Here is a 21,644-nt window from a genome sequence, read left to right as displayed (position 1 = left end):
GTCAAGATACTGGGCTCAGCTGGGCAGCTCTCCCTCTCCAGGGTCTCTCCATGGGGTCTCTCCAGCATGGTGGTCAGATCGCTTATAAGTGGTCTCAGAGCTGCAAGAGGGAGTTTTCCAAGACACAGTGTGTAAACGCTGCTAGTCTCGTGAGAGCTGTCTCCATAAACTATGTGAATCACTTTTGCCTTGTTGTATTGGTCAGTGGAGTGGTAGAACCTCCCCAGAATCCAGGGGAGGGAACATCAATCTCTTTTCTATGGGAGGCGTGTCAAAAGATCCGTGGCCATCTGTCATATATAGTGGATTTTTCATTTGTTTATTTTTCCAGTGTAATGCATTTTAGTCCAGAAGGGAGTGCATGCTTCAGAGACCTTGTGAAGAAACACTTTGTAATACAAAATTGCCCGTTCAATTCAGATTGTTGTTTAGTGGATTTATTTTAAAGTTTACACCCCTTGCTACATGCTTCAACCCAGGTACACATTTTGTTGTCGTTATTGTTTTGTTTTGTTTTCTTGGAAGCTGGTTAAAGGGAGAGAATGTTCTATAATATGATTTTATTATGTAGTGGGTACATGTATAGTGTGGGTACCGGAAGGGGGAAGGAAGAAGATTCTGTCAGTTGCTAAGTACTCCAATTATGCAATAATTCCAAGTATGTGTTCTCAAACCAGGGAAATAACTACAGGAAATAACCACTGGACCCGCTGTGAGGCAGACCTGAGCTAAGACTCCATTGATTACCTGACCTCCACAAACACCTATTCTGACTAGTGGACCACAGTGACATTTTGTGTCTCCTGGAACCAGTATCAGTTCAGAGTCAGTGTCCAGTAATCTTTGAAAAGTGTGAATATTTTTTTCCCCAATGCATAGTCACCCAGGTCAAATGCTGTCCGTCCATTTGGGAGAGACTGGGGGAAAATTTAACAGTATATATTTGTGGCAGTGTGCAGGGTCCTTCCTCAAGGGGAAGATTCTGGTTCCAGGCTTCCAGGTACCACTTGTGTGACCTCAAACAAGGCATATAACATCTCTGGGCTCTGTTTCCCCTGGACCAAGCCTTGTCTAAGTATCATTCAGCACTAAGATTCTGGAAATACGCTACTCTAAACCCACAGACAGCTCCCCTCTGGAGTAAATTGCTACTTTGATAGTCCCTGACCTACTGATTTTTGTGTGTATATGTGTGTGTGGTGGTGGGGAGAAATTTGGTAACAAAGAGCTATTCTGAGTGTGTATTAAACTGTCCTAGTAAAGAAGAGATACAGGCCCATAAATAACCTCAGGCTAGCTTGGGGCAGCTGGCTGTCAGTCACAGAAGCCTATAAGTACCCTTCCAACCATGGGGCAATGAAGCTTTTAACTAAGAATATCTTTGGCATTTCTTTTCTGTTTATGGGGGTAAAAAGAAGACAATCAGTGAGGCTGAACTCTGAGGGAACCCAAGGGTGCACAATCTGGGTGAGGGGCAGGGAGATATGTGCCAGCACCTGAGGTTCACCATGGGTGATGTACAAGGTCTGTTCAACCCAACACTAGTAGGCATGTCTCCACTGCCATCCCTGTTGTCATTCTGCATTTGTAGCAATTAGGACAGTTGACTCACTCAGCTGACGTAAGGCAAGAAAATAAGCATCTCCAGACATTTTTTGTTGTTTTCAGTTTTTTTCCTTCTTCCCTGGGGCTCGGAAGTGGCTTCCCGTTCAGAAAAGAATCTAGAGGCTCAGAGCATTGAGTCAGAAATAGAACTAAGTTCTTAGAATTTCTTGTGGATAGCTCTTTCTTATCCCCCTTCAGAGCCACTTCCCAATTATCTTCCCCACCTCCACCCTCCAAGTCAGCCAATAAATTCACATGGGGGTAAGTTATAATCCTAGTGATGTGACAACTCACTGTGACCTTCAGTATGCCACGTCTCCTCTCTGAGCCTAGTTTTTCATTGTGTTAAAATGAGATTCATGATACCCTCTCAACCCCAACCCCTCCTGTGACATAGAAGAGTTGTGAAGATCAAAATCAGAGAACCAAACAGAAGAGCTTTAGAAAGTTTAAAAGTGACATAAAAAGGTAAAGTATTGCTGTCCTCATCGTATTATTCTGGTTGTTTTAAAGGACAATTGTATTTATAAATGTTTTATGGAAATACTACAAATATATAAAAAGTGAAAATATCCTAAGTGTACAGCAAGATGAATTTTCACAAAATGAATTCACACAGGTAATCTGCAGCACCCAGATCAAAAAATTGGGGATTATCAGCACTGCGGAAACCCCTGGTGTCCTCGTCTGGGCAGTACCAGCCTTGTCTCCCAGGGAATTACTTTTTTTGTTGCTACACACCACTGTAGCTCATCTTTGCCTCTTTTTATAGCATGGACTCTTGTGCCTGTCTTCTCCCACCCTTTCATTCCTCTCTGAGATTCTCCCATGTTGTTTTTTGTAGTTTCGGCTCCTTCATTCCCAAGAGTATGCTATTGTGTTTGTAGAAGTCTGTTCTACTGCTGATGGTTATTTGCATAGTCTCCAGGTTGGGGCTGTAATGAATAGTGCTGCCTTCTTACACTTGTCTTTAAGTGAAGTTCTATATGCATTTTTGTTGGGTATGTACTAGAAATGGAATTGTGGGGACATAGGGTATTCATATGTTCAGCTTTACAAATAATTTAGTACATACTTCCAGTTTTCCAGATTTGCTGAACCAATTCTCTCTCTTGCCTGTAGCATAGGAGACTTTCAATTAATCCACATCCTTGCCCACACTTAATGTTTCTTATCTTTCTTATTTTTATTTTTAATTTTATTTTAGCCATCCTGCTGCAGTAGGATCTCATTGCAGTTTTAATTGGCGTTGTCTTGATGACTAATGAAGTGGAGTTCATGTGCTTACTGGCCTTTTGAATACCCTTTTTTATGAAGTGCTTTTCATATCATTTGCCTATTTTCCCTTTTGGTTATCTGAATTTTTCTTACTGATTTGTAGTTCCTTTTTTTTTTTTTTTTGTCCTGGGACAAATCACATGTGTTGAACAGTTTAGTAATAACATTCTAAAGAAAAATAAGGGGGCCGGCTCCGTGGCCAAGTGGTTAAGTTCGTGTGCTCTGCTGTGGTGGCCCAGGGTTTGGATCCTGGGCACGGACATGGCACCGCTTGTCAGGCCACGTTGAGGCGGTGTCCCACATCTCACAACTGGAAGGACCTGCAAATAAGGTCCTGTGTACAGGGGTGGGGGTTTGGGGAGATAAAACAGAAAAAAACAGAAAAAAAAAAAAGATTGGCATCAGTTGTTAGCCCAGGTGCCAATCCTTAAAAAAAAAAGGAAGATTGGCAACAGTTGTTAGCCCAGGTGCCAATCTTTAAAAAAAAAAAAAGAAAGAAAGAAAAAGAAAAATTGTGATACTAATTGGATCTGTTCAAGCTTAAAGAGACCCAGGCAGGAGTGGTAAACCTCAGGTAGCATAAAATGTGTTTGACTAGCCCAGCACCCAGCCAGTGTAGGAGTTATTTATGTACAGATCCTCCTCGACTTACAATGGGGTTATGTCTTGATAAACCCATCATAAGCTGAAAATATCATAAGTTGAAAATGCATTTAATACACCTAACCTATGGAACATCATAGCTCAGTCTAGCCTACCTTAATCGTGCTCAAAACACTTACATTAGCCTACAGTTAGGCAAAATCATCTACCACAAAGCCTGTTTTATAATAAAGTGTTGCATATCTCATGTAATTTATTGAATGCTGTACTGAAAGTGCAAAGAGCATGGTCGTCTGGGTTGTCAGAATAGTTGTAAGTGTTTCTGTTGTTTACCCTCATGATCACATGGCTGACTGGGAGCTGTGGCTCACTGCTGCTGCCCAGCATCACAAGAGAGGATCAGGCTGCATACCACTAGCCTGGGAAAAGATCAAAATTTAACATTTTCAATATGGTTTCTACTGAATGCATATAGCTTTCGCACCATTGGAAAGCCAAAAAATCATTGAGTTGAACCATTGTAAGTCTGGGGACCGTCTGTATTACAAATATAATCTTTGATTGGCTAGAGGTATTGCAAATATATTTCCTAACTAAGGGTTGTCCTTTCACTCTCTGAATGGCATCTTTTGATGCTTATGTTTTACTCTTAATATATCCCTACTAATCAATTTTTTTCCTTTACAGTGAGCTGTTTCAAGAAATCTTTGCTTCCTCCAATATCAAAATGATGTTCCTTTATATTTTCTTCTAAAAGTTGTTTTGTTGATATCGGTATTGTTATTATTATTTAACTTTTTACATTTAGATCTGTAATCCTCCTGTTAATGATTTTGGGATACAGAAGAGATTAAGCATCAAGAAGAGGTTTTGTTGTTATTGCTGTTTTAACATCAGTATTCAACTGACCCAGCAACATTTACTGAATTCTTTCCCTAGATTTTTACATCTATAATTACTTATTTCAAAGGGACCATTTTCTGTGTGAGCTCAAGAGGAATACAATAGTTTGTTTTCATGAGAGACAGTGTGCACCTACTATATATTGGAAACTTTACAGACGTCATCTGATCCTCAGAACAACCTCACAAAGTACTGTATTATTATTCTATTCTGTAGTTGAGAAAACTGAAGCTCAGAAAGGACAAGCAATTAACTCAAGGTTAAGTAATGAATAACAGAACTATGATTCAAAACCCAATCATTTCTGACTCCAAAGCCCACGTCTAGCTCCTTCTTCAAACATCATGGTGACACCATTCATTAGAACTGTAGAGGGTGTGTAACCAATGAGACGAGGAGATTAAGCTATAATCAACTGGGCTGTTCTAGTAACCAAGAGGAATATTTTTACCTGGGACACTTATGAAACACAGTTATTCTTTGCCCTCAGTAATAATAATGGTTAATGGTCACCCATAACTTCCTTTCACCCAGGAGGTTTGCATATTCAATTCTAGTTCTGAAGACAAAGTGTAAGGTAGGTATTACCTACCGCATTTGACAGATAAGAAAACTGAGATCAAAGAGGTGAAGTGACTTATTCAAGGTCAAATATCAAGGTCAAATATCCAAGGTCAAATAGTGGTAAGCCGGGGTTCAGTATTTACTTAACTGACTCCCACATCTATGCTTACCCCACCTCACTGCTGAAATCATTGGTCTGGATGACCATTATTGTACTTCAGGATTAAGACCATTAGATCTGATTAGCCCTTTCTTACTTTCTAGGCTTTTAGTCTGAGTCTCTCATTCTCCTGTCTGACTGCTGCCCTGGAAGAATAAACCACTCTTGCAGCCCTCCCCTTGGGAGCTTCTTGCTGCTTTTAGCCTTTCTATCAGCCCTAAAGAGGCTTCTGGATCCTTCCTTCACTTGCCTCCAGCACATCCATGCCCTAAAGCAAAATGCTGAATTTGAATATGCAGCTGATGTTGCCTGTCACCTCCTTCCAGACTCAGAACTGTGTAATTGCAAAAACCGTTTCATAATCCTCCCCAATTAAGCTCTTGACAATCTAATTTTAAAGACTCCCTTGGATTTGCTCTCCTCATTCCTCCTTCTACCCTCTACCTCTGCCCTCTGCAAATAAGACCTATTGCCTTCACTCCACAATTCCAAAGTAGAAAGCATCTTCACTGGGGCAAGGGACCACAAAATTCTTCTTTCAGTCTTTCCTTCTTATTGCTTTAAGCAATTCAATGAGGCTCTGACGACATATGAAAAACTGAAAGAAGAAGGGAAAACAGGTTATTAAGGCAATGATAGAAACTCAAAGAGGGGAATGATTAAAAGCTACATATTTATCTGGGAAAAATGATGAACACAGAGTGGGTCTGATGGCTGGTTATAATTCACACTAGCATGTCCATTAACCAATGCTTCTTTTAGTTGAGCCCCAAGCATCCTGGCACCATTGTTGTATTCATCTTTTATCATACCATTCCTTTAACACACACACACACACACACATACAGTCATACTCAGCACAACCAAAAAACCTCAAAACAACTGTTTGTCTTTCCAGTCTAGTCTATGATCTACAGAATATACGTTTTGTGGAGTCTCATGGAATTTCTCAGACACTCATTACAATGTCAAAGAAATGCCAAGTAAGAAGCACAGGGCATAAATAAAAGAATAATTCAGAACTCCAATTTCGTTTTTTTTTTCATTTCCTCTTTACTTTTAAATAAACACTCCTGGTAGGCAAATGGGAGTTATGGATTATAGTTTTCTATTTTAGCCTAGATCTATTACCCCCTTCTCTTCTTGGCACTCGATTTGTATGATCTTCCCTAAAATGCCACTGGCCTGGCACTGCATTCCTGTCTTAGGCAAAACCTCCAATTAAAATCAGCAGGGAGTTTGCTTGAATTAGGAATCCCAGCCTGGGCTCCCCACCAGGTTGGTTCTGAAAGGGAGATGTGTGCCTTTGAAAGCACTGATGGGAAGCCCTGGGTGGCATCACCTCCATCCTGGAAATGACGAGCGACTTCACGCTGCGTCACTAGGAGACCTGTCAGGTTGCCAGAAAATCCTGGCTGAGGCAAAGACAGAGCCTGCAGGGGAGCTGTGGTGGGGTCTCCACGGCCCGGAGCCTAGCTTCTCCTCCAGTCTGGGTTTGAGAAGGTGGGAAAGTACAGGAAGGGAATTGGGGGTACGCTGAATTTGGATCCAGAAATCCTGAGCTCTGGTCCACTACATCCATGCTGTGTGACCATAGGGAAAGTCACGGTCTCTTGCTGGCCTTCAATGCCCTCTCAGTAGAATGGAAATCACAAGGGAGTCCTATCTCATGGAGTTGATGTCAGGATAAAGGATACCTGCTATGGTGTAGAAAACGCTCAATGAACACCTAAGCAACTAAGTCTCAACATTCAGGTCTAAACATGAGGAAGATGGGGTCAACATTTCCAAGGCTTCTTCTTGAAGATTTTCTGCATCTATGGTCCAAGTTGCTTCATGTGGATCCTCTGTGGGTGCCTACCAACCAGGTTCCAGAGTTTGCCAGATTTAGAAATAAAAATGCATCTTCCTGCCCTCCTTTCCTTCCTCCTGACTACCCTCCCTTCAGCCCCCCATCAGAATGAATTGAAATCCCATGCAACAGAAGATGCTGATTTGGATATATTGGAATTCAGCTTTGGTTGCAAACAGAAGATGCTTTGGATCCCCAAGGACCGAGAAAAGCATTTTAGAACTTGGTCCTCACTGCCTTGCACTGACTGCCTTGCAGTGGGGCTGTGTCAGCCCTTGGTAAGACACCTCTCCCTTCTAGAGCCGGCCTATTAAGCCACTCCCCTGTTGCCAGGGTTGAGGCAGGCTGTCACTAGCTAGCCTGGGAAATGGTATTTATAGATCACAGTCCCTCCTTCCTGGTCCCCAGCCTCTCCCTGATCACTTGTCGGTGAGCTCCAATTATCTGTGAATGGGGGAGAGGGATCCTGGCAGGTCCAGAGGAAGCGAGAAATGAGATAATAGGCCCTTTACATGCTCAGACTTTCAGTATTTTTCCATTATTTCAACTTATTTCTTTTCTTGTGACCTGCTTCCTTCTTGCTTACCTCATTTTTAAAATTTTACATTATGGTACATAGCAGAAAGTGCAACGATGCTGGAGTTAGAGAGCCTGGTATTTGAACGTGGAGCAACCTCCGTGATCGCAGACAACTTATCCCAATTCTCAAGGCCTCATTATCTTCATCTGTAATGCATATGGTTATACATGCTGCTCGAGGAGAGCCTCCAGGACAATGTCTGGTATACAGTGAGTGCCCAATAGTTGCAAGCCACAGATTCCCTTGGCTGGTTTAAGGTACTGCCTGCCATTGAACATGGCAGGGTTTCTGAGTATCAATCATGACTCCCCAGAGCACTGGCTGGAGATGAAGAAGGTGTAGGAGATTGATCTGATTGAGGCTGATTCCTCATTATCTGAAATTGCTTGTGTTGAGAACAAACACACGAAAAACCAGAATAAGCTTGTTTTTCTGCTTTCACTCTTCCACTCAAAATGAAGTATAAAAAGCAAAGGAAAGTGCAATGACTTTGGGAATCAGGACTCACTAATAACATTGCTCCCTACCTCTAACCCTCCCTGTCACCCTTCTGCCTCTTCAGAAAAGGATGACTTGCTCTCAAATGGCCCATCCAGCGTCCACATTACCTGAATCAGTGAGTTATGACAAATGAAAGCGTGGCTGAATTTCTTCATTTCTTTCCTACCCACTCTAATTTCATTCCATCACATTCTCCCTCTCCAGTTGCTTCCTCCTCCATTGCCCCTGTCTGCTCCTTTAGGTCAGGCTCCATCACTTCCCCCATCTTCTCCAATACCAAGGCCGTTTCTCCTCTCTTATCACACTTCCTCGTGCTCCACCTCTCTCCTCTGTTTTCTCTTCTTCTTTCCCTAGGCTCACGCTCCCTGTCACCCCTCCCTGCACGCCGCCTCATCCTAAGTCCTCTCGCTGTATCATTAATGCTTTCTTTGATACAGCCTACAACCTCATGATTATTCTGAGGTCAGGAGATGCAGGTGCCACGCAGCTCGCGAATGCGCCTCAGAGGCCCTCTGTCCCCAATCCCTCCTGCTCGACAGGGCTGGAATCCTAATTTGCCACTACCCCCTTTGCTTGTTGCAGCATCACCAGGAACTTTCATCTTTTTATTTTCCCCACTGAGGATGCTGAGAGTTCAGCCACAATGAGGCATTGATTCAAGGAGTGGGGGCTGTGGTCCCGACAAAGGGTCCCAATGATGAGACACGAGAAAGGGGGCGCTCTACGGGGCTATAGAATGCCTTGCAGATGGGAACAGAGGAGCTCTAAATGGGGTACTGTCCTGTCACTTGGAGAGGGAGTGACAGGGGCAAGTGTGGGCCATTTGAAAGAGGCATTTTGAAATGACTCTCTCGTCAGATGGAACCTGGCAATCAGAGACGTGTGGCGGGCCCCTGCAGCTCACAAAAATATCAGATGACTCATAGCCAATATTCAGTCAATGTTCTGGTTTGGGAGGTGGGAGCCGCATAGCTCATTATTATTCCAGCTATGTTTCCTGAAGGCTGGGCCTGCTGCTGTTCTCCAGGCTGTAATAGGATTGGTCTCACGAAGCAGAGACTGGAGAGGCCTGAAGCTGTGTGGGTGGACAGTATTGAAAACTAATACTGCAGTCCAGAGGAAAGAGCAGAAGTTGAGTTTTTTTAATGAAAAATAAGAAGAAAAATATTAATTTTGTTCGTTCATTCATTCAGCAAACATCCCTTCATTTGGCAAACATTCATACAGAGCCAGGCTCTGGGCTAGATGCTCAGGGAAGGGAGGGATCTGCTCTCTCAAGCCTTGGAGCCTGGAGGGGAAATTGACAAGGAAACCAGGGGTTTCAATACAGTATTTTGAATGTTTGAGGGAGGTGTTATTGCCAGGGGTGGGATGGTTCTGTGGATTAAAAAAGCAGAGCGGTTTCAAGGAGCATACTAATTATTCCTCCATTTTCTCTCAGCTGATAAGCAACTCATTGAGAGCAAAGCATTCTGGGAAGCTGTTTTAACAGTATCCATTTTCAAATGTTCCATATAACAAAATGGTTTCCCTCAAACTCCAGAGAGATAGTGAAATCCCTGAGACTGTCTCAATACCTTCAAAGGAATAGCTTATTCTCTGGGATAAGAGGACTTATTATTATTACCTGTTCAATAATTGGTCTCTGCCAGGCTCTGTGCTAAATGCTTTAAATATATTATGTCACTCAATCTTTTCACCCACTGCATAGATGGGCTGTATTATTCTCATTTTAGATATGAATACCGAGGCTTAAAGACATGAAGTGACTTGTTCCTGGCTATAGAACTGAGCTTTGAACTCAGTTCTGCTTGGGCAACGCACACACTTTTCCACATTAGACTCTACTGCCTACCTCTTGGCTCTTGGGCTTGGCAATTGTGGCTCAGTAGTAAGAAGGATAAAAAGATGGATTGTTAACACTTCCTACCATAGGCACTACGATGCAAAAGGGCTTCTGTTTCCAGCTTCCCAGAATGGAGATACCGAATCACTGTCACCATCATCATCATCACATCAACATTACCAGAGCACCTTCCAGCCTTAAGAGAGGCTTTCTTGACTCTTGCTTGACACATAATGAAAAAAGCCATAGCAATGAGCCAGGAGACTCCTCCACTCACTGATTGTATGACGTTGAGCCCATCATTTCACCTCTGAGCTTGCACTGTCATGTCTATAAAATGGAGCTGAGAGTCCCTTTGCAGGAATAACAAGAGCTAACTTTTATCGAGCCCTTAATACCTCCCAAGTTTGGGGCTAAGCTTTCACATGAATGTAAGATTATATTCATGTAATCCTCACAACAGCCCTGTGTGGAAGGAATGATTAGGAAGGTGAAGGAAACTGCTCAGCATTACCTCAGCTCCTATGTGGAGCAGCTAGGATTTTATGCAATCTTTGACTGACCTCAAGTCCCAAGCTATTTTCAGGGGGGTGTTGTGAGGCTGAAGTGAGAAAATGGGAGTGAATATGCCCTGTGCAGGGTAAAAAAAGTGCTAGACACGTGTAAGAAATTATTCGTAGCATGGAAGACGGCCAACAGGTGACTTGCCCAGAAATGAGGAAAGACGAGAGGCTGCTAAGCTGACTCCCTTACATGTTTTTACCTGTTCTTCTGTTGCTTCTTGTTTGATCCAGTATTTATCTTCACTGGAATGTTTTAGTGGCTGGAATCTGAGGACAGGCTTGGGTATCATTCATAAAAGTGTTGAGGGGCAGTGAAGAGGGGGTCCTAGAGATATACGTTGAAATGGAAATTCCACTGAACTGAGAGTTGGGAGCTCTGGAAAAATGGGGGAAAGAACATCTTTCTTGTATGTTTTGAAGAGCCACTTTGAGGATCGTGTAAGATTATCAATATGGAAGTACTACTTCATCTCTGGAGTAACATAAAATATAATTTATTTTTGTTGAAGTTGTTGGATGTTATATAACCTCATGAGAAGAATCTGCAAAGGGGGTTGAAACATCTGATTCAAGTTAAAAGAAATGACCCCTAAGTTCTTCTCTACTGCTGATTTTTTACAATCTGTTGTCATCCAGCTGGGGTGTGTGAGTTTAGACACAATTTCCTGAATCAAACTTCTTTGGAGCTAATGTGTAATGGAAGCATAGAGCTAGAAGGACCTCACAGAACATTTTCTCCAACCCCTTCACTTTATAGGTGAGGGCATTGAACATTAGAAGGGAAAAGTGCGATGCCATACAGCTGGTCTGTGGCATTACAAGGCACTACAATGTAGGTCTTGTAATTTCTATTCAGTGCCCTTCCTGTTATAACTATTCTACCCAGTGCTTTCATTCTTTAGCCAGCTCCAATTTGCAGTCAGTTGGATAACCGCAACTCACAGTCCACCCACGGTGGTTAATGTTCTCTGTTTTCCCTCTATCCCCCAGGACAATTCAGCAGTGGCTTGCAAGGGTCCAGTCGCTTCTCTACTGCAATGAGAACGGATTTTGGGGAACCTTCCTAGAGAGTCAGAGGAGCTGCGTGTGCCACGGTAGCACCACGCTGTGCCAGCGCCCCATCCCCTGCATCATAGGAGGCAACAACAGCTGTGCCATGTGCAGCCTGGCCAACATCTCGCTCTGCGGCTCCTGCAACAAGGGCTACAAGCTGTACCGAGGTCGCTGCGAACCACAGAACGTGGACTCGGAGCGGAGCGAGCAGTTCATCAGCTTCGAGACCGACCTGGACTTCCAGGACCTGGAGCTGAAGTACCTGTTGCAGAAGATGGACTCGCGCCTCTACGTCCACACCACCTTCATCAGCAACGAGATCCGCCTCGACACCTTCTTTGACCCCCGGTGGCGCAAGCGCATGTCCCTCACTCTCAAGAGCAACAAGAACCGTATGGACTTCATCCACATGGTGATTGGCATGTCCATGCGCATCTGCCAGATGCGCAACAGCAGCCTGGACCCCATGTTCTTTGTCTATGTCAACCCCTTCAGCGGGAGCCACTCGGAGGGCTGGAACATGCCCTTCGGGGAATTTGGCTACCCGCGTTGGGAGAAGATCCGTCTCCAAAACAGCCAGTGCTACAACTGGACTCTCTTGCTGGGCAATCGGTGGAAAACGTTTTTTGAGACGGTCCACATCTACCTACGTAGTCGGACTCGGCTACCTACCTTACTGCGTAATGAGACTGGCCAGGGCCCTGTGGACCTGTCTGATCCCTCCAAGAGGCAGTTCTACATCAAGATCTCTGATGTGCAGGTGTTCGGATACAGCCTGAGGTTCAACGCTGACCTCCTTCGCAGTGCAGTGCAGCAGGTCAACCAGTCCTACACACAAGGTGGCCAGTTCTATTCCTCTTCGTCCGTGATGCTCCTCCTGTTGGATATTCGGGACCGAATTAATCGCCTGGCCCCTCCTGTGGCCCCAGGGAAACCCCAGCTGGACTTGTTCTCGTGTATGCTGAAACACCGCCTGAAACTGACCAACAGCGAGATCATCAGGGTGAACCACGCCTTGGACCTCTACAACACGGAGATCCTCAAACAGTCGGACCAGATGACAGCCAAACTCTGTTAACCTGGGACTCCTTGCCATGGACTTTCCCTTTTGTTGTACAAACAGAACAGAACAAAACAAAGCAAAGCAAAACAAACATAAATTTGTAAAATGTAATTAATATTCAAAGAAAAGGAGGAAAATCTTCATTCGTTGGAAGCTAAAACGTTCTAGCAACTGTATAAAACCGTTGGGCATGTTTGTTATTCTATACTCTGTCATGAAGAAGGGTCTCAGCCTTTTGAGGAGCTTGGAGGGAATTGCTTCTTAGGCCTCAGGTGCTGTATCGAGGGGGGAGATGGGGGAGAGCATATGCAATGAATTGTAAAGATCTCTGCTGTGCAGGTGCTAAGATTAAACACTAAAAAGAAAGAGATATATGTAATGTACAACCGACACTGCCATGTTTCCTTGTGGGAGGAAATGGACATAGATAAAGAAGATATTTCTTCGGTTATGATTTCTTCCCTTTTTATGCTTAATTACTTGTGGTTCTTTTGACTCATTCTCACATGAGGGTGGGGATGCAATGACAGTGCTAGCTCCTTTCATTCTGGATAAACTGAAGCTAATTGAAGCTGGACAATAGATGGGTTTGGGGGATGGGGAGGCATTCACATATGGGTGTTAAAACAATAAGGAACCTTGATATCAGCTCCTCAAACCTCATGATTTAGTTTAGGAAATAGGCTCAGAGAGAAATATCATGCCGCTGGCTACATACAGAGTAACTGCCAGAATAAGGATTTGAACTCCTCCTTCTGACTCCCTAGGCAGTGCTCTTTCTAAATCACACTGGCCACTTTTGTGTTTTCTCTTCCAACTAAAGTGCCAAGGAACGAAGTGTTTTTCAGTCTCGGGTTGTTTTGATAGTTATTTTTCTTTTAACCAAGCAACCCCTTTCACTTACTTTCTCAAAAGAGAAATGGTGTCTGATTCCTTAGAAATGCTTTGCATATTAAAGTTTTAGTTTGAATAAAAATCAATAACCAAAATAAAATAAAATAGGGCAGGTTTAAATAGTGCATTGGTCTTCCAGGCTGACATCCCCAAATATATAAAAATTATCTTTTGATTAACTCAGAATATACACACAGGCACACACACGAAAATAAACTAACACTGCCATTTTTTTGACATCTATGAAAGCTGAGATGCCTTGGCGGGGACTTGGGGGTTACACTGAAGGAGAAACAAGAAAGAAAACTCATTTCAAAGCACTCCTGTTGAGGATTGGGGCAGACATCACTCCTTAGTCTCCAGGCACTCGGCATTTATCTTTTTGCGAAAGTGGTACTTGTTAGAGGTGCTTCCGAGTATCCAGATCTTCATTTCTCTATTGGCAGAGAAACAGGATCACAAATTTCAGGGTTAGAAGAGAAAATAGAACTCTTCTGGTCTAAACTTCTGCCCAGAGCAAATCTCCTCTTTAGCATCTTAGGAGGATCACACTGTTTGCCGACTGGACCATCCCAGGGATTGGAAGCTAATTAGCTCTGTCTTCCACATTCTTTGGATAATTCTCTTACAGAAAAGGAGCAATAGTGCCCATTCCAGCTTGGTTATAGAACAGATCTGATTACTAGATAGTCCTTCCGTAGTTTGACAAACTTTTGGTTACCTTTCACCCACTGATTCCAGTTCTGAAGTGTACATTTCTCTCTCCTGGCAATGCTATCCTATATAAACTACAAAGAGATATCTCAAATGTCACTAGAGTCTATGATAATATAATTCAAACAGAACGCCATCCCCAGTGTAGTTTATTTTAACATGAAAGAAGGAGGAGGGAGCTTCAGTGCATAAGAGGCAAAGAATTATCTAGTTTATTTAAGTGTATGAGGGGACAGTGTTCTTTTTTTTTCCATAGTGGTAAATTCCACCTTCAATGTTCCAGGTTTTAGTATGAGTTAATATTTATTTTTATACCATATTTAACAGTTAATATGCACTTCCCACTAACCTAGTTTTTGGGATCTCAGATTTTGAGAGGATCTGGTGTCCATTTGTGTTGGAAATCCTTCATGCCAGAGGTCACATTGCAGCTTTTCATCAAGCACAAGATTTTGCAGAAGGTCAGTAAATCGTTAAACATCTCTTCAATACCTAGTAGATGAATGGGGCATGTCAGAAAAAGAAAGATTTGTAAGGAAGTGGTCCATGCTTTTGTACTACTCACAAACTAATGAAAAAGACAGACATCTGAACCAATTACAAAAAAAAAAACAATAATTACAGTATGCCATGATGAGTGCTATTGTGGGGTCAGGCACAGAGAGAGGAGTCCTGAAGAAGTTATTAACTCTGTTCATGGGATTCGTAAAGGCTTTAGATGGGCAGGTTCATTCTGAGTGTTGAAAAATGAATAACTTGGGCAAGAAGCTAGGAGCAGAAGGGCCGAAGAAATAAAGAATGAAAACCAAAAAGGTATAAATATGCATGGTGTCTTTGAGAGTCAGTTAAAATAATAGCTTTAAAAAGGTGTCATTTTAAATGGTAAGCTGACCAAGGGTAGTGAGGATTTTGACTCTATATGAGAAGTTGAAGTAATCATCCATAATCTTTGTGACCTGAAGAAGGAATTTAAGACTAGTCATCTCTCAGTTAACCTCTCTGCCATTTTTCTTTACGTCTTTACCTTCTAAGTACTTCCCAAGACTCGTAATGTAATAACCCCTGGCATTTGCATAGCACTTTACAGATTGCTAGGCAATCTTAATATGCGTTTTGCTACCGAATACTTATCACAATTCAATTAGGGTCTTCAACCAGAATTCTTCCTCAGACTTCACCAACTGTGTGTGTGTCTGTGTGTGTGTGTGAAAGGCCTCTTCCCTTCACCTGGAAAATACTGTCACTTCGTGTCAAGAAGAGAATGCAGCAATGCCTAATGATTGGAAAGGAAAGGGAAATAGAGACATTTTCAAGGAGTGAGAAAGATTCAGACATCAAAATATTTATTCAAAGTTGAAAAGAAAATACTTTGCTATAAAAGGACACAAAGCTCCATGGATTTCCAAATGTCTCCTGCTTGGGTCTGGTCCTTTGAGCTAACAAGGTTTCCCTCCAGCTGGGAGGAAGAGAAGCCTGAAGCCTTCAAGTGAGATTTTAATTCAATTAGTGTCTTACCGATTTGATGCAGCAACCAAGGACCTATGGTGTCTGATTAATATGCTGATGCTAAGGCGAAAGAGTGAACAGAATGCCCATTTGGATAAGGCCTGGCAGCAAAGCGTGGCATTACCATGGAAACCACAGAAGGCCATTAATTAGCTATCAAATAAAATCATTGGCAAATTCTGGACCCTGGCCTATCTGCCCCCTTCAAAGGAGAGGGCAAGAAGAGGGCACACTAACAGAAAGGCTCCCTTCGGTGATTAAAATCTTAGTAGCACAGACACTATATGTCACAAATTGAAAGAAAGATTGAGAAGTAAAACAAATGGACACAATAGAAGGAAAGAGGCCTTGGGGTTATCCAACTCCAAGAGTATATTTTTAAATGTGGAGTATATTGTTGGGTTGTCTATGCTGATAAAATTATCTCAATGATGAACATTTTCTTCTATTCTCTCTTCTGTGGAAAGAAAGTAAGAATAATATGGATCCACTAGATGGTGATAAATGATTAGAGGAAGAGATCATAGAGTCAAAGGGTGAGGAGTAAATGATAGATATAGATTGTAAAACTTTCAAATTAATAGGGGAACATTTTTAAAATTAAAAAGAAGGCAGAAAAACAAAATATTTAAAATAACTGGATACATAAAAGACGTAATAACAAAAATTATTACACAAATAATCACAATAAATATAATTGGACAAAACTGGTCATTAAAAACAGGTGATCAGACTACAAGTTATAAATTTCAAAAACAAAGAGAAAAAAAGGTTGAAAATACAAGGTATACTACACAACATCAACTAAAAGGAAGCTGCTGTAGCACTGCTAATAGCAGTCAAAATAGCCTTTAAGGGGCAATACATTAGGGTTAATGATGGTCACTTTAGAAGGGAAAGTGGAGAGGTGTGGACGCACAGAACCGTAGACTTGTAGGGTTTACAGTGGTCATTAAAGACCTGTAAAACTTCAGCCTTCAGAGATGAAGAGTTATATCCAAAGTTATTCTACAAGTTTTGAATACTGACCATAATTATAGCTTCCTTTTCACAATATCAAAGCGGAAGATTGCCTAGCCCAAACTCCCAGACAAGAATCAAGAATCAGCCCCATGACATTTAAACCAATAAACTAATAATCTACACAAACTCACATGCATAGGTTCTTCTCTCTCGCTCTCCCTCTCTCTATTTTTTCCCTTATGTCACTAAAATTTTATATATAAGCATTTTTACAGTGCAGGATCAATGCAAATGCTTGGGTGGTAAGAACGAGCTCAGGCTGAGCAGAGATCCCTCTTCCTGAGAACTGAATCATCTCGGTGGCTCCAGCCCTGCCAACCCTAAAAACCTACAAGGAAGAGGTTACCTGAGTGAAGTCTCCTTTCTCAATATTCCCCTCACTTGAAATCATTATCAGGGCCTGCAGTTACAAGTGTAAGACCATTCCTTACTTTTCAATATCAGACCTGAGTGTAAGCATTCCGAGTCAAGGCATATGGCACCTTCTCTGACTACTTTGGTTTGGAACGTTCCTTGCCTTTTCACAAACTCACAAATCAAGATGGATGCAGGGAATGGAATGGGATAGCTACAAATCAATGGGAGGGAAATCACCTCAAAAGTTGTATAGTAGGGGCTGGCCCGGTGGTGCAGCAGTTAAGTTCACACATTCCGTTTTGGTGGCCTGGGGTTTGCTGGTTCGGATCCTGGGTGTGGACATGGCACTGCTGGGCAAGCCATGCTGTGGTAGGCGTCCCACATATAAAGTAGAGGAAGATGGGCAAGGATGTTAGATCAGGGCCAGGCTTCCTCAGCAAAAAAGAGGAGGATTGGCGGCAGATGTTAGCTCAGGGCTAATCTTCCTCAAAAAAAAAAAAGTTGTATAGTAACTTTTGGGAGGAATTATTGATCTCTTTGAGAAATTTGAAAGCTGTGGGCTCTTTCTCAATAAAAATGTACCTTCAAATACACTTTTGAAAAATATTTCATAGATCCCTTAACAACCTTTCTGGAACATTCTGGAATTCTACAAGCCTTTTGAAAGAATCTCTGAATCTCTGTTTTACAAAATTTAAAACTTGAACTTTCAGAGATAAGGAGGTATACCCGAAATTATCCCACAAGTTTTGAATACTGAGTATAAGTTTAGTTCCCTTTTCACTCTCTCAAGCATATTTTGGCCTAGGATCACATATCAAGTTAATATAATTTATATAGCTGAGTCCTGCCCTCAGGGAAGGCAGTTTTTAATATACAGATAAAGTTCTTGATGGAAATGGCAGTTATGGTCACTTGAACAATCTCAACATATACTAAATCCCACATTTCTTAGGTAGGTATATTCTTTGTAAGTGCTAACTAAAAAAAAAGTTCTCTAAACCAGAAAGTAATGAGCTTGGTCAAAGGATGATCAAGGCTGCATTGATAAGTATTGCTTCATCAGTAGATACAGAGTCTATGTAGTTCACCAGTACACGAAGTTTAAAGGAGAGAGTATTTGTCCTAGTCAACTCAGTCTGCTGTAACAAAAATACCATAGACTTGGTGGCTTAGACAACAAAAATTTATTTCTCACAGTTCTAGAAGCTGGGAAGTCCAAGATCAAGGCACTGGCAGATTTGGTATCTGGTGAGGGTCCACTTCCTGGTTCACAGAGAGCCATCTACCCATGATATCCTCACACGGCAGAAGGGGCAAAAGAGCTTTCTTGGATCTTTTCTAAGGTTACAAATCCCATTCATGAGGGTTCCACCCTCATGACCTAATTACCTCCCTACCTCCTAATACTATCACCTTGGGGGTCAGGATTTCAACATATGAATTGGGGACAGAGGACACAAATATTCAGTCTATAACACTGTTAATCAGTAAAAGAAAAACCTCCATTTAATAGTTTGGAATAAACAAATGAGCTTCATGAATCACAAGTTGAGTTGCTTTTTGAGTTGAGTATCAGACCTCCAGTCCCAAACGTCCTTGCTTGGTAGGTGTCCACCAAAACTGTGTTGGCTCCACACAAGGGTCAATATTTCCCTAAGAATGAACAAGGAGCTTCTCCCCTGTCAAGGTTTCACAGTCTCAGTACAACTTCTCAGTGGAGCCCTTTACCCCAGGAAGAAAATGGCTTTGATAAAAAAGTTAAATAAAAGTTTCAGAGATTATGATAAGGAGAAAGAAGGTCTACCCAAAGTGCAGATCTAAATTTTCATATTGGTATCACCGGGATGGCTGTGCTTTCCCTGTCAAGTGATCCCTCCAAGCCTTAACCAGGGACCGAAGATTGCTCTGACTTTACCATAGGCTTGCACAAATGAGGAAATTATAATGTTCTTATAAATTAGATGATTATAAACACTGCCAAGGCACTGTTAATTATATGGTGTTAATTGCGCAACACATAATTATAAATTAATAATAACATCACCTAATATTGTTTTAGTGTGCAAAAGGATGCTTAGCTTAAAGCCTAGACCCAGGAGCTGGGTTTTCCTGAATTATTAGGCACCTACACAACCAGGATTAGAACTTAAATTCCCAGGTTAGTGATGTAACCATCACATTCAGCATTATTCCTGATATGAGAAAATAACTGTCAACATAGTGCTGTGGCTAGAGTATAGTTCTGGAGACAAGAGACAATGATTAGAGCTTGACTACTTACTACCTATGTGCCTTGACTGAGGTATGTAAACTCTCTGTGCTTCAATTTCTTCTTCTGTAAAAATGAGGCTCTTAATAAGTCCTCTCTAATATGCTTGTTATGAGAAATAAGCACAGGCATGCGTCACTTAATGATGGGGATACGTTCTGAGAAATGTGTTGTTGGGCAATTTCATCATTGTGCGAACATCATAGAGTGTCCTTACACAAACCTCGATGGTATAGCCTACTACAAACCTAGGCTAGATGGTACTAATCTTATGGTACCACCTTCATATGTGCAGTCTGTTGTTAATTGAAACGTCATTATGTGGCACAGGAACGTACATTTAAAGAGCCTAGAACAGAGACTAGTATACAGGAAGCCTGTTTGTTAAATAAGTGACATAAATAAAAGTATAATTTAGATACATATGCAAATTAATAATCTTAGTAATAATAGCTAAAATCAGTTGAGCTCATTTTATGGGCCAAGCACTACAGTCAGAATTTGATGCCAGTTATCTCATTTAAATTCATGGCAACCCAATGAGGTGGGTCTAATTATCACTTTAGTTTACACATGAAGAAACTGAGTCTTAGAAAGATGAAAGAGCGTGTCTTTGTCTACACAGCTAGTTATCAAATTATGATCTGTTAGTCTCCAAAAACAAGTCTGGTAACTATGCCACACAGCTTCTCCAGAAAAGTGCAAATAAGTGATCTAAAAAAGCTGTCTCTAAGAATAACTCAGACCTTAAAAGGCACCTGGCACCACTTCTTTAATACAGAACCATTAAATTCCTCTGTGAGCTAGAGGCAAGTATATCCAGATAGTGTTAAACGTACTGACACCTGGAATCACAGAGCTTCAGCCGGGGCCCTGGAGGAATGAGCTGTCTGGGACGGATTTTCCATCCGGAAGAGCAGGATCTGGCTCGGAGTCTAGACGCATTTCTTACTCTTTCTCAAACACCTCAAGGAAGCCGTCTGGCTCCAGGCAAGGCCACCACCTCTTTGGGCAGAGCGCTATTGACTTGTACCTCTCTTTTCTCTGGGAAAGAGCAGCGCTGAGGAAATAAATTGGGCAGGTGGTGAGCAGAGGATGAAAACCTTAGTCTTTTCCCTGCAGCTATCATACAAAGAAGAGGCCTTTGATCTCCGGCTGGGCCAATTCCTACCTTTCACATAGTGGGTGGAGCTGGAACCAGTCTGATCCAAGGTTCCTGAAAACCCCCCAGGCCCATCCAATGTAGATCCCCATAGTTGGAGGGGATCTTTAGAATGAATGGAGAGGATGTAGAACGATTTCTGTAGACTGTAGGTGGGGTTCTATGAAGATATCCTCATTGTTGCTAGTTCAGCTTCCTGCTGTCATCTAACTTTCTCAAAGTATTTGCATCTCCCCTATCCCAGAAGTCCCAGAATTCTCATCCTTGGCCATGGGATGCAAAGCAAGTTTCTTTCTCTCACAGTGGCACAAAGACTTCATTGACGGAAAGGAAGAATGAATCAATGTATCAAATATATCATGATGAGGGGTTTTAAATGTTTACAAAAAACATCACTTCTATATGTATCTTCTCAAGCGATGTCTATGGAAAAGGGGAATATAAATGAATATTTCGTCTTCTAATCTTGTAAGGTTAGCCAGGTCTTAGGAAATGGGATTCAGCACAGATTTAAAGAAGACGGAAAGAAGGCACATAATGTTTACTGAGCCTCTGTGATGGCCCAGGTAATTAACAAGTATCTAATTCAATCCTCATAAACCCCTAAGAGAGAGTGGCTATTATTTACATCATACAGGTGAGGAAACTAGGGCACCAGAAAAGTCTGGTAACTTCAGTTCAGTTTTACAAGTGACTTATTTAGCATAAAATGAAGCAGTAAGATGGAGTTGGTTAGCAACATGAGATCTAGGGCCTGAAGGGGTTCAATTCTTGGTTTCCTTTACAAACTCTGTGACCTTGGAAAGTTACTTAACCTCTGTGAACCTCAGTTTCTTCATCTGTCACATGGGGAAAATAACAACTCCCACTTCATCAGGTTGCCATGAGGTTGTTTCTTTTGCCAGATTTCCACCCCTTAGGTGAGTTAGTGCAGATAGGGGCCTGCCTAGGTAAATAGCATGTACTTGATAAAAACTAGCTTTTGTTATCCCTTGGACCAGGCAGGCATGACTCAACACTGGGGCTTGAAATCATGGCCTCATTATGCCCCTTGGCTTCCCCTGGAAATTCCTCTGGAATCTTCTACAGAACAGGAACTGAATGGAAGAGTTAGACGAATCCCTATCTTCCAAAAGTTCACAGGT

General features: G+C 42.0%; 1 protein-coding gene across 1 annotated transcript in view; it reads left to right on the top strand.

Annotated features, from left to right (window-relative positions):
* The window catches only part of BRINP1 (BMP/retinoic acid inducible neural specific 1), a 171,947-nt gene extending 158,925 nt beyond the window's left edge, over positions 1–13,022 (top strand). The window contains exon 8 of the mRNA XM_008519176.2: positions 11,446–13,022. Within this exon, the coding sequence (XP_008517398.1) occupies positions 11,446–12,586 (1,141 nt within the window). The 3' untranslated portion in view covers positions 12,587–13,022. The remainder of the gene's footprint in view (positions 1–11,445) is intronic.
* The last annotated feature ends 8,622 nt before the right edge of the window (positions 13,023–21,644 follow it).

The sequence above is a fragment of the Equus przewalskii genome, chromosome 26 (genome assembly GCF_037783145.1).
Source record: "Equus przewalskii isolate Varuska chromosome 26, EquPr2, whole genome shotgun sequence".
In the NCBI taxonomy this organism is placed as follows: Eukaryota; Metazoa; Chordata; class Mammalia; order Perissodactyla; family Equidae; genus Equus; species Equus przewalskii.
This window is presented reverse-complemented; position numbering and strand designations above follow the sequence as displayed.